At 42.8% G+C, this 13,748-nt stretch overlaps 1 protein-coding gene across 1 annotated transcript in view; it reads right to left on the minus strand.

The window, feature by feature from the left end:
• The window catches only part of MICOS10 (mitochondrial contact site and cristae organizing system subunit 10), a 35,152-nt gene extending 22,227 nt beyond the window's left edge, over window positions 1-12,925 (minus strand). Inside the window, exon 1 of the mRNA XM_084875262.1 lies at window positions 12,756-12,925. Within this exon, the coding sequence (XP_084731388.1) occupies window positions 12,756-12,819 (64 nt within the window). The 5' untranslated portion in view covers window positions 12,820-12,925. The remainder of the gene's footprint in view (window positions 1-12,755) is intronic.
• Between the last annotated feature and the right edge of the window lie 823 nt (window positions 12,926-13,748).

Raw genomic sequence — 13,748 nt, forward strand, 5'->3', positions numbered from 1 at the left:
CCTGAATTCTGTATAATTTTGTTAATCAGTATAACCCCAATAAGTTCAATTAAAAAAAACCCACCAGTATACAAGAATTCCAGTTGCTCCAGATACTAATGAACTCTTAACGTTGTCTTTTAATTATTTTAATGGGTATAGAGGTATCTCATGATTTTAATTTGCTGAACATCTTTTTATGTGTTTGTCATTAGTCTAACTTCATTTGTAAAAATCTTTTCAAACATTTTACCCATTTTTTTTAAAATGAGATATCTTACGATTAATTTTAAGATGTCCTGATTTATTCTAGAAACAAGTCCTTTACCAGGTAGATATATATATATATATATATTGCAAATGTTTTTTTTCCCATTCTGTGGCTTGTATTTTTGTTTTTTTAATGGTGTCTTTCAAAGAGCAAAAGTTTTAAAATTTTGATCAAATCCAGTATGTCATTTTTTTTCTTTTGTGAAATTTTTGCTATTCTGTGACCTAAGCAGTATTTCCTGAACTCAAGATCACAAATATTTTTCTCCTCTTTTCTTCTAGAGGTATTATAGTTGTAGCTTTTACAATTAGGTCTGTGATCCTTTTGCGTTAATTTTTTATGTTTGAGATAATAAGGTTAATTCTTTCTCTCTACATGGATACCCAGTAATTCTAGCACAATTTGTTGAAAAGATTTTCCTTTCTTCATTAACTGACTTGACACCTTTGTTAAAATAAACTATGTATTTATGGGCCTATTTCTGGACACAGCTGATTCCACTGATCTATATGTGTACCTTCTCCAATACTACACTATCTTATTTATTGTAGCTTTATAGTCAATCTTGAAATCAGGTAATCTTATTCCTCCAACTCTGTTTCTCCTTTTAAAAATTGCTTTGGCTATTTTTGATTATTTAAGTTTCCATATAGATTTTAAAACCAGCTTCTCAATTCCTGCAAACATATTTGAGCATTATTTTTCTTGCTGGAAAAAGAGATAAACTTCCTCCCTGAGTTGTTAGGAGAGTAAAAAAGAGGTAATATGTTAGTATACCAAATATGATGGCAAATGGCAGGCATTAAGTTAACGTTAGCTTCCTTTCTCTTTCCCTCTCTTGGCCTTTAAATAAACAGGATCCAATCCAGCAATGCCCTAACATTTCACTAGTGGGTCAATGGCCGTAGTAAAAATATTACCACACCAAATGACTTTTATAAGTAAATATTTGTATTTTTACTTGGATTCGATACTAAAATGCACTTGCCAGAGAAAGCAATTCAGCATATTTACTAATAAACTGTTTCAGCCCACATTTTAGGAAAGCATAAAACCACAGCCAGACAAAAATTTAAATGTTCTCAACTCCCATATAGTGCCTAATTACATTATTTTATAATACTAACAGAAAACTTTCCTCTAATAAGAGCACAATGTCCCATTATTCATATGTTGCTATTGCAAACAGAAAAAGTAGTTTTATATTTGTTTAGAAATTGTTTGGAAATACATATAAACACTGTTTAGCAATACATATAACAAACAAAACATGGCTACTAATTCACCAATTAACATATACTAATTTGAAACCCAAACCTATAAACAACCAAAACCCTTTGAAGTATTTTAGTTTAGCCTAATTGATATCACTCCCTGAAATGGAGATGTATCAGTTTGCAAACACAGGCCACCAAAAAGCAATTTTTGGTGAGCCACTGATACTTTGTGGTAACCCGCATTTATCAGATAAACTGATACTTAAGGAAAAACAACAATTTGCTTTCTTTTTCCATAACTTTATTCCAGACCTCTTTCAGTGTTTTTTTTTGTTTGTTTGTTTGTTTTAACATTAAAAGGGCTTGAGACAATCAATTTAACTACATTTAATTGATTAATGGATGAATACAAAAAATCTACAGTTTAATTTTAAGGCAGGTCAACGGCTGTCATTTACTGAACTATTGTACTTCCTTAACAAGGAAGGCCAAACCCTTTCTTTTCAAGAAGATGAATGCATGACAAAGTAATAACTTCCATACTGTTGATTGAGCTGTATGTACCAGTGACCTATTTCAAGACATGCCAGAAATTTAAAAAACTAAAATATTACTGGGGCTCCCCTCCTGCCTTTCTTATTGGTCAACCACACTTTCTACATTTACATAGGCTTTGCATCACCCAACTCCTCCCACTCATGGGCCGCATTCCAAGCGCTATAAATATTACCACTGTACTGTCACCATTAATTCTGTCTCCATTCCACTCCTGCTCTCATCTTATTTCCTCTAATTTGATAATCTTTGGCATGATTTTGCATTATTTTATAACCCATCTCTCTCTTCATTCTGATCCTTTCCAATTTATTCTTCTCATGCTACTTCAGTGATCTTTCAGAAATCAGAAATTCAACCATCTCACTCTTCAGCTCAACATATAGTGCCTAATTATACAATATTATTTTATAATACTAACAGAAAACTCTCCTCTAACAAGAGAACAATATTACATAAAGAGTTGGCATGCAACCCAGCATTTCCACTCCTAGTTATATATCCAGGAGAAATGAAAACATATGTCTACATAAAGACTCATAAAATTAGTAATAGCAGCATAATTCATAATACCAAAAAAGGGTGAGCAACGCAAATGTGCATTAGTTGCCCTAGCTGGTTTGGCTCAGTGGATAGAGCGTCGGCCTGCGGACTGAAGAGTCCTGAGTTCGATTCCGGTCAAGGACACAAGCCCAGGTTGTGGGCTCAATCACCAGTATGGAGTGTGCAGGAGGCAGCCAATCAATGATTCTCATAATTGATGCTTCTATCTCTCTCTCCCTCTCCCTTCCAATCTGAAATCAATAAAAATATTTTAAAAAACACCAAAAAAAATACATTAGCTGATAAACAAAATGTGGCATATCCATACCATAGAATATTATTTGTTAACATGTGTCAATACTACCCAAAATGATCTATAGATTCAATACAATCCCTATCAAAATCCCATGACATATTTTTGCAGAAAGAGAAAAACCAATCCTAAAATTCATATTGAATCTCAAGGGACCCTGAATAGCCAAAATAATCTTGAAAGAGAACAAACCTGGAGCACTCACCCTTCCTGATTTCAAATTTTACTACCAAGCTACAGTAATCAAAACAGTGTGAAGCTGGCATAAAGATATATAGGCCAATGAAATAGTAGAAAGAACCCAGAAATAAACCTTTGCATATATTAGTACTAGAGGCCCGGTACACGAAATTCATGCATAAGGGGGGAAGTGACCCTCAGCCCAACTTGCACCCTCTCCAATCTGGGACCCCTTGAGGGATGTCCAATTGCCTGTTTAGGCCCGATCCTACCGATATCCCTCTCAAAATCCAGGACTGCTGGCTCCCAACTGCTCACCTGTCTGCCTTCCTGATTGCCCCTAAACATTTCTGCCTGCCAGCCTGATCACCCCCTAACTACTCCCCTGCCAACTTGTTTGCCCCTAACTGCCCTCCCCTTACAGGACTGGTCCCCCCCAAACTACTCTCTCCTGCAGGCCTGGGTATCCCCCAACTGGCCTTCCCTGCAGGCCCAGTCGCCCCAACTTCCCTCCTCTGCCAGCCTGGTCACCTCTAACTGACCTCCCCTGCTGGCCTCATCGCCCACAACTACCCTCCCTTGTAGGCCTGGTCCCTCCCAACTGCCCTCCCCTGCCAGCCATCTTGTGGCGGTCATCTTGTGTCCACATGGGGGCAGCCATCTTGTGTTGGAGCGATAGTCAATTTGCATATCACTCTTTTATTAGATAGGATTTCAGAGAGGAAGGGAGAGGAACGATAGGGGTTGGGGGGCTCCTGCTGGCATCAACCTTGGCCAGCCTGGCACCACTTGCTCACAGACCAGCCTCAACCCCCTATTGCCCTGCCACAGCCATCAGTCACCTCCCTCTGTGGGGAAACCAACAGGGCTATTGGGGGGGGGGGGGTGTCCCCACTGGCACCCACTTTGGCTAGCCCGGGGCCTGATGGCTGGGGGCAGCTCCTGTGTTGAGCATCTGCCTTTTGGTGGTCAGTACACATCATAGCGACTGGTCATTCCACCAGTGGGTCAATTTGCATATTAGGCTTTTATTATATAGGATTATACAGGATATATATTTGTATAGATCTCTGTCCCCAGTTCTGGAATAGAGCTCCTAAATCCCTTGGCATTTCCTGGGTGACAGTGTCTTTTGTTGTAATGAGGCTACTCTTGGTGAGCTTCTGAGTAGCTTCATGATGGGGGCTGGTCACCAGAAAGACCAAGCTTAGAATTTTCAGCTCCACTCTCTGACTCTAAGAAAGGGGAGAGGAGCTAGAAATTAAGTTAATGATTGATCATACCTTTGGAACGAAGTGTCCCAAAAAATCCCAAAAATATGGGGTTCTGAGAGCTTCCAGGTTGGTGAACACATCTATGTGTCAAGATGGTGGCATACCCAATGCCCGGGAACAGAAGCTCCTGCTCTTAGGACCTCACACTATTGTCTCTCTTCATTTTGCTGTTCATTCATATTCTTTAATATCCTTGGTAATAAACTGATAATCTACAGTGTTTCCCTGAAATAAAACATCCTCCGAAAATAAGACCTACTTACAGGTTTCCTTCTGAGTGAAATATGAGGCATCCCCTCGAAAATAAGGCCCCCCCAGGCTCTGTCTCAGAATGAAAATTAATTTACCATAAACTGGTTGCTAGGGCCACCCCGACTGGCGTCTAGCAACCAGTGACGTTATGCGGAGTCCTGACGTCACTGCTGTGTGGAGGCAGAGCAGAGGTCGGAATGAGTGGTGAGTGCAGGGCAGGAGAGAGGAGGAGACTTTCGCAGATGCGTGTAGAAAAACAGGAGGATTAGAGGGATGGGACGCGGCGAAGGTGGTGAGTGCTGGTCTGTCTCTGGTGACACTACCTGATGCTCGCGGCCGCCCTCATGATGACTGAAGATTCTCAGTCAGTGGCAGACCCTGCTCCAGCCCAGATCCAGGCCCCAGCAAGCCCAGTGACAGTCCCCAGGCAGGCCCCAGGGGGTAAATGTCTGATAAAGGGGTAGGGGGGATGTCTGGTGAAGGTGTTCAGTGGCACAGGGGTGGGGGTAAGGGTATCACTTAAAATGACACAGGAGGATCAGAGGGGGCAATCAAAATGACACAGGAGGATCAAAAGGGGTTACTAAAATGGTAATCCCGAGGAGAGAATCCAAGATGGCTGCTCGGGTAGGCAACTAGCCGCAGCCGCACACAACAATTTCAAAAAATACAACTAAAATATAAAATGGACATTACCCAGAACTACAGGAAAGTCGACTGACTGGAAATCCTACAACAAGAAGCAAGGAGAAAACCAGAAGGAAGCGTAGAGGAGCTGTAAAAGCCTAAGGTACGGAGACACGCGGCGCGCGGAGAGGACGGAGCCAGAGAGGAGGGAGGCCGAGTGCCTGGTTGGCGTTCCCAAGCGGGAAGCAGAGAAAAGCTCTGATTGTGCTGGGCCCAGCTCCAACTGCTCTGAACCCCAATTCTAGGCCAGACCCTGGGGACCCAGGCTCACCCATAGGGAGCTGGGCTGTAAGGCGGAACTCCAGGGAACGGCGAGAGGAGGTCCCGGAGGCGCACAGTGTGCGCAGAGAAGGACCGGCCGGCTGTGCCACGGGATTGCCCTGACGGGAAGGAGACAGGGGTTCCAGACTGCTCTGAACGCCACCTCCAACTCCACTTCCAACTGAACTGAACCCCAATACCGGACTCATTGGGGGAGAGCATAGACAGCTTGGCAGCAGGCGAAAATCGAGGGCACCTTTCTCTCAGAGGCGCCTGCAACAAGTACTGAAGGACCCTGAGTCTCAGGAGTCGCATAGGGCGGGGCAGACGGAAGCCAAAGCTGTAGGCTCCACCCTGAAACCCCGCCCCATCAGGAAAGCTGCCTGCGAAAATGCCTAAACCAAATAGATCACAAACGAAAGAAATGGAGGACAAAAAGCGACTGGATATAGAGTTCAAAACCACACTTATAAGGTTTTTCAAGAGTCTCCTAGAAAAGGCCGATAAAATAAATGAGTCCTATGAGGATATGAAAAGGGATCAACAAGAAATGATAAGGGATCAACAAGGAATAAAGAATACATTGTCTGAAATAAAAAATATTTTACAGAGTCCTAAAAACAGAATAGAAGATCGCAAGAATCAAGTCAAAGATTTGGAACATAAAGAGCCAGAAGACACTCCTCTGCAGAAGCTAGAAGGCAAGAGAATCCAGAAAATTGAAGATGATGTAAGAACCTCTAGGACAACTTCAAACGATCCAACATCAGAATTATGGGGGTCCCAGAAGATGAAAGAGAGCAAGATATCGAAAACATACTGAAAGAAATAGTGACAGAAAACTTCCCCCACCTGGTGAAAGAATTGGACTTACAAATCCAGGAAGCACACAGAACTCCAAATAAAAGGAATCCAAAGAGGACCACACCAAGACAAATCATAATTAAGATTCCAAGAGCAAAAGACAAAGAGAGAATATTAAAAGCAGCAAGAGCTAAGCAGGTAGTTACCTATAAAGGAACACCTATACGATTGTCAGCTGATTTCTCAACAGAAACCATGCATGCCAGACGGGAATGGCAAGAAATATTCAAGGTGATGAATAGTAAGAACCTACAGCCAAAGATAATCTATACAGCAAATCTATCACTCAGATTCGAAGGTCAGATAAAGAGCTTCACTAATAAAAAATAGCTAAAGGAGTTCATCACCACCAAACCAGAATTATATGAATTGCTGAAGGGGGTTCTTTCAGAAGAGAAAGTAAATAAAGATAAAAATTATGAACAACAAATACGTAACTATCAACAAGCGAATCTAAAAACCAAGGAAACTAAAAAAAAAAATCTGAGGAACAATATTAACTGTTGAATATAATAGAATCAGAGGTATGGAAGGGGAGTGAACTGATGATTCTTGGGGAAAAGGGGAGAGGGAGATGTGGGAAGAGACTGAACATAAATTGTGCACCTATGGGTGAGGACAATGGGGGGTGGGGAAAGGACAGAGGGTGGGGTGAGAAGGGGGGGAAAGGAACATTTGTAATAATATGAACAATAAAAATTTATTAAAAAAATAAAAGCCCAAAATAAATAAATAAATAAATAAAATAAAATAAAAATAAAATGGTAATCCCCCCTCTGATTCTCCTGTGCCATTTTGATTCCCCCCTCTAATCCCCCCTGTATCATTTTAAGTGATCCCCCTTCCCCACCTTGATACCCCAATTCCTTTTTTTTTACCCCTAGAAATGAACACAAAAAGAAAAAGCTACTCCATGGAGTACAAGAAAGGAATTGTGGAAGACTCTTGGGGCCAAAATCTTACTGCTTTCTGCAAAGAGAAGATGTTGAGTATCCGATTGGTCCGAAAATGGCGAGCAGAGTATGGTAACCTCATTAAACAAGAGGACAAGGGAAATGCTAAAAAGCTCAAGTGTGGATCAGGTCGGCAACCATTATTTTCCGAGCTGAAAGACCTGATCTGTGAATGGGTTGTTGACAGGAGAGCAAAGGCTTTGGTTGTGAATAGGGCTCAGATTCAAGAATTTGCCCTTGCAATGGCACCAGTTTGACATAGCCCCCAAGCTATGTCAAAGCATCACAACACTGGCTGGATAATTTCCTTCAGCGAAGTGAACTGTCTTTAAGAAGATCTACTACAACATTGTTTAGGTTGGAAGATACTCAGTTATTAAGTGAGCACTTGCATTCAAGTCCTTTATTGATGATGCTGACTTCTCTAAATACAATCTTTCCAACATGATTGCTATGGATGAAACTGCAGTGTTTATGGGCCAATCATCTCAAACAACAATTGAACAGCTGGGTGTACATTCCCTCCACTGCTTACGAAAGTGCACGTTTCCTGTATTTTGGCAATTCGTTTGGATGGCACTAAAATCCCACTTTTAATTATTTCTAAGGTAAAGAAGGAAAATATTGAACGTGTTTTGGGCGTTTTTATTCTTTTTTTAAAAATATATTTTATTGATTTTTTACAGAGAGGAGGAAAGAGGGTTAGAGAGCTAGAAACATCGATGAGAGAGAAACATCGACCAGCTGCCTCTTGCACACCCCCTACCAGGGATGTGCCCGCAACCAATGTACATGCCCTTGACCGGAACTGAACCTGGGATCTTTCAGTCCGCAGACCGATGCTCTACCACTGAGCCAAACCAATTTCGGCAAGGCGTTTTTATTCTTGAAACTAAAAAAGCCTGGGCCACACAAGCAGTTATAAGGAAATGGGTCGATTTAATGCTGCCGCTTGTTATGTGAGGGAGCCAAAGAGGTCTGCTAGTCTGGGATGCAGCCAGCACTCACCGCGCTAAAGACATGAAGACATTTCTTCACGAAAGAAAAATAGATCGGATAATGATTCCCGCAGGAATGACGGCCTATCTCCAGACTCTTGATATTGCAATAAACAAGCCATTCAAAGACAATTTGCGCATGGAAATTAATGACTACATTGAAAATAGAATGGAGAGAAATCAGCGTGGAAACTTTGTGAAACCTAAACTACAAGAAGTTGTGACTTGGGTGAAGAACTCATGGGAGAAAATCACTGACAGTTGCATTGCAAATGCACTGTGAGCAGGCTACCTTGACAAGAAGTACTCATTTAAAGACAATGCTATTGCTAAACATGAGAGATTTGGTCCACTGATTCTGAAAGAAATGGAGTCACAAGAAATTCACCAGGAAATTCAGGAACTGGATTGTTATGATTATGTTCCAGAAGATGATGACATGATTGTCATTGAATAAATGAATAAATTCTTGATACTGTAGGATTCACAGTTTGTCTGGTTTGTGTTGACAACTACCGTACTACCGTACCATATACAGGTAATAAATTTCCTTTATTTTCATTTAACAATAAATGTGTACCATATTCTTCTTCATGGAAAAATAAGACATCCCCTGAAAATAAGACCTAGCGCATCTTTGGGAGCAAAAATTAATATAAGACACTGTCTTATTTTCGGGAAAACAGGGTAGTAAGTAAGCTGCTTTCCTAAGTTTTGTGAACCATTCTAGCAAATGACAGAACCTCTGATCCACAGCCAGTCAGTCAGAAGCACAGGTAACAATCTGGACTTGTAACTGGCATCTGAAGTGGGGGCAGTCTTATGGGACAAAGCCCTTAACTTGTGGGGTCTGTGCTAACTCCAGTTAGTATCAGAATTGAATTATAGGCCACCAACCCAGCTGGTGTCAGAGGATTGCCTGGTGTGGAAAACACACACATGGGATGTCAGAAGTACTATGAGTACATGAGTAAAAGAGAAACAGAGTTTTTCCTGCTCAGACATCAAAGGCGCAAGCAACAAAGGAAAAGTAGACAAACTGAAGGTCATGAAAATTTAAAAACGTTGTCCATCAAAAGACTATCAATAAATTTTACTATCTATAGACACTCACATAATGGAAGAAAATATTTACAAACCATGTATCTAATAAAAAATAAATAATATCCAAAATATATAGAGAATCCTAAAGCACAACAATAAAAAATGATTAAAAAATGAACAAAGGGCCGAAACCGGTTTGGCTCAGTGGATAGAGCGTCAGCCTGCGGACTGAAGGGTCCCGGGTTCGATTCCGGTCAAGGGCATGTACATTGGTTGCGGGCACATCCGCAGTAGGGGGTGTGCAAGAGGCAGCTGATCGATGTTTCTAACTCTCTATCTCCCTTCCTCTCTGTAAAAAATCAGCAAAGTTAAGCAATTGGAGTGAAAATAAAGAAAATAGCATTTACTGAGTTCCTGCTATGTGCTTGTCACTTTGCTGGCCTAGGAAGTGAGTTAGTTATACTATTTCATTTTATAAATGGAAAGAAAAGTTAGGAGTTTCTCAAATATTCCTTTCCAATCTAACAGTTCAGATCATTATCACTTCACATTTACAATACTGCTTGTCTCCTCTACTCCAAATCTGTTTGGTATAAAACATTGCTAGAACAATCATAACAAAAATTTCATTATAGCACATCAATTCCCTGTGAAAGGCAGTGAAATTCTGCTTCTCTATTGCCCACTGACTGGCCCAGAGCTCGACAGATATTTCTTGTTTACTAGTAAAACCATCCCCTGGCCAGTTTGCTCAGTGGACAGAACATCAGACTGTCGACTGAAGAGTCCCAGGATCAATTCCAATCAAGGGCATGTACCCGGGTTTCGGGCTAGATCCCCAGTAAGGAGCGTGCAGGAGGCAGTCGGTCAATGATTCTCATCATTGATGTTTCAGTTCCTCTCCCCCCCTCTTTTCCCCTCTGAACCAATAAAAATATATTAAAAAATACAAAATGAAACCATCCCATGATTCCCCACCAGACTAGGTGTAATGAGCCCTGGAAGCAGAAAGTAATAGATTTAATATACTAGTAAGACAGAGGCACTGAATCTACAGAATGCATGTGAAAAAGTCAAGGGCAGCGCAAAAGCCTTGAAGACAAAGTAGAACCTCTCCAAGACATTTCACAGTTCTGACTCCACCTAAACCAGGCTTCTCTGGGGAACAGGGGTGCTAAAATTACCATGTCTGGGTTTTAACCCAGCTCCTCCACTTCTAAGACTTAATCTTTCCATGCTTCAATTTCCTCCTCTATGTAAGTTCAACTAGGCCTCTGCTCAAATTCTTCCATCTTCCCTGACTTTCCAAGTCCAAGTCATTCTCCAAAGGTCAGCTAAAAGGCCATTTCCCTTGCAAATTCTTACTGGATGACCTTGACCCATCACTCCATTTACTGGATTTATAAGAGTACTACAGCGAAGAGTCTGAATTACTCATTTTAATTTGTATCTGTAATCATACATTACCATGCTTCATTTAATTATTTCATTAAATGTATGCCATACCCACCACCAATGTCCCACTCATGAAGGACAATGACACTACATGCTGCCTCACATGGTCATCACTGGCAAAACAATATTAATATCAGCAATTACTACCACCATTTACTAAATACACAGCACCAGGCACCATGCTAAGTATCTTATATATTTTTCTGACCTTCACTCTCCATAATCCTTTTAGGTAAATGTGTCTCTGTCCCCATTTAAGGAATACCTTATCCAAAGCTACAAAACTGCTGTGGGTGGGAGTGGGTTATTTCAACCCAGCTCTGTCTACCTCCCATTCTTTTTAAAAATATATATATTTTTTTATTTATTTCAGGGAGGAAGAGAGATATAAACATCAATGATGAAAGAGAATCATTGATCAACTGCCTCCTGCACCATCCCCCACAGGGGATGTAGCCCGAAACCCAGGCATGTAACTGGACTGGGAATCAGTTCCTGGTTCAACCATCGAACCAGCTGGGCATCTACCTCCCATACTTAACTACTACACTGTACTGTTTGGTCATTACTTTGGTCATTTCATATCTACGTGTTACATCTTCTCTCCTAAATATACACTGTTAACACTAACAAAAACCGTGTATTTCTTTGGCTACTTACAACTTAACCCATTCTTAATAAGTGAGTCAAACGCAAGCCTTTAACTTACTTAATCCTCACAACAACTCTGAGACAGTAATAATTTTTATTGCTATTTTACAAATGAAAAAAAAGGCATGAAGAAATTAAATAACTTTGTCCCAGATCACACAGCTGGTAAGTAGTGAATCCAAGGGTGAAGTGGTACCTGTGATACATGACTCCATTTATTCACTCTTCTCAATGTTTATTAAGCATTCTTCTAGGGGGGTGGGGATACAGCAATGAATAAACCAAAAAAATCTCTGCTCTCATGAAGCTTACAATAATTTATTTTGCTATATATTCATTCAAGAATAATCCTCCTAAATACTCGAGATTTCCACACAAAAATATCAAATTCGAAAATAAAAATTATTATAAAAAAAGACCATGGGACCTGAAGCCAGAAACCCTGGGATAAACTCCCAGCTTTGCCATTTATTAGACCCTGGACAAATCCCTTCTCCATTTCATGACCTGTATGAGGTAATGTATAAAGCTGGGCACCCAGCAGTGTCTGGCACCTTAACATTCTCACTCAGTTAAGGAATTTCCCTCTTCCCCCTTCCCTCCCTGCAGTGACTTCATAATTTGTGTCGTCCCTGAGCACATGTGAAAAGGCTCCACGGAGTTACATCAAGGACTACAAAGTGGCCAATGTCTCACTTTCCAGGGCAATTCTCATTCCAGATCCCCATCGCCGTGTCTCCAGTTTCAGGCCCTGGACTACTCCGACGCCGATAAATCAGGTTACAACTCGGGAATGACAGCCGCTCACGTTAGGGGCTGGCAGTGTCTGCAACGTGCTCCCGATGACCTTCTTTGGAAGGAACCGTGGTTTCCGCTGGGGTGGGAGGCGGCCTCCGGACCAGCCCGCAGGCCCCGCGCGGGAGAGGCGGCCCCAGGGAGGGTTTGGAGCCGCTGGCACAAGGTTGTGCCCTACATACCGTTTTCTTACTCCAAGAGCTCAACACCTCTCCCGCCGCCTGCCTGCCAACCCCCCTCTGCAGGCCTGCAACTCCACTCCGCCCGCTCGGGCGTGGCCGAGGCGCCTACAGCCCAGGTCCCCCGCCGCCCTCCCCGGGTGACCTCGGCCCGGGCTCGGGCAACTCGCCCCGGCCTGAGGGACTGGGACAGGCCTGGCGGCCTGACTCTCGCGGAACTTCGCTTCCGCCCTCCCGCTCAACGGAGCCTAGAGGAGGGCCTACCGGGGGAGAAAAGCCCTTACCTATCTTGACGATCGTATCCGCCAAGCACCGGTCCCACTTCTTGCCGAGCTCGGACTCCGACATGTTTCCCACCTGAGCTCGGCTTTCCCCGCGGCCTGGCCCCGCGCTCCGACTCCAGGCAAGTCTCGCGAGAGTCGCCCGCGGTTCCCAGGCCTGAAAGACGCGCGTCGGCGTACCAGATATCGCGAGATGATCTGACTGCTTCCGTTTCTACCCGTTTTTTTTTTGTTGTTTTGTTGGTCGTCAAGGTGACGGGTTGCAGAGAGGCCCCGAGGTGACCCTGACCTTGGAGCCGCGCCTACCTAAGGGCCGTGAGACTGACAGGTTTCCTGGCTGGCACCCAGATCCCTGTCCAACTCCCGACGTCGGCCCTGGAAATTCCCCGCACCAACTCCCGACGTCGGCCCTGGAAATTCCCAAGGCGAGTGAGGGCACTGCGCGTGATTGATACATTCATTTAACTTCCTCACCTTCACTTTTTCTACTCCCTTATTCACTCGTTTGTTGCAAGGAGACTTCCACCTGCACCACTTACATAGGAACTGCTCTGGCAAAAGCCACCCACTGCCAACCAACGGGAGGCTTTTTGGAACTCTGTACAGCATTGGACACAACTGCTCCCACCTTCCTGATCCTCCTGGTCTCTGCCTTCTCTTTATTTCTTTGGACACGCAGTGCACCAGTCTTTCCTAGTCCTCTGACTCTTCTCCTGGGTGTCCTTCCAGGGCTGCCTTTTCTTCGCCAGCTGCTTAAAGAATGGTTCAGCCCAGTCCGCATGGCTCAGTGGTTGAGTATCGACCTATGAACCAGGAGGTCATGGTTCAATTCCAGATTAGGGCACTTGCCGGGCTCCATCTCCAGTGTGGGGTGGGCAGGAGGCAGCCAATCAATGATTCTCTCTCATCATTTATGTTTCTATCTTCCTCTCTGAAATCAATAAAAAAATATATTTTTAAAAGTGGTGGTTTTTCCCGCCCACAAGGCTCCTCCTG

This window comes from Pipistrellus hanaki, assembly GCF_964339955.1.
Source record: "Pipistrellus hanaki genome assembly, chromosome: 2".
In the NCBI taxonomy this organism is placed as follows: Eukaryota; Metazoa; Chordata; class Mammalia; order Chiroptera; family Vespertilionidae; genus Pipistrellus; species Pipistrellus hanaki.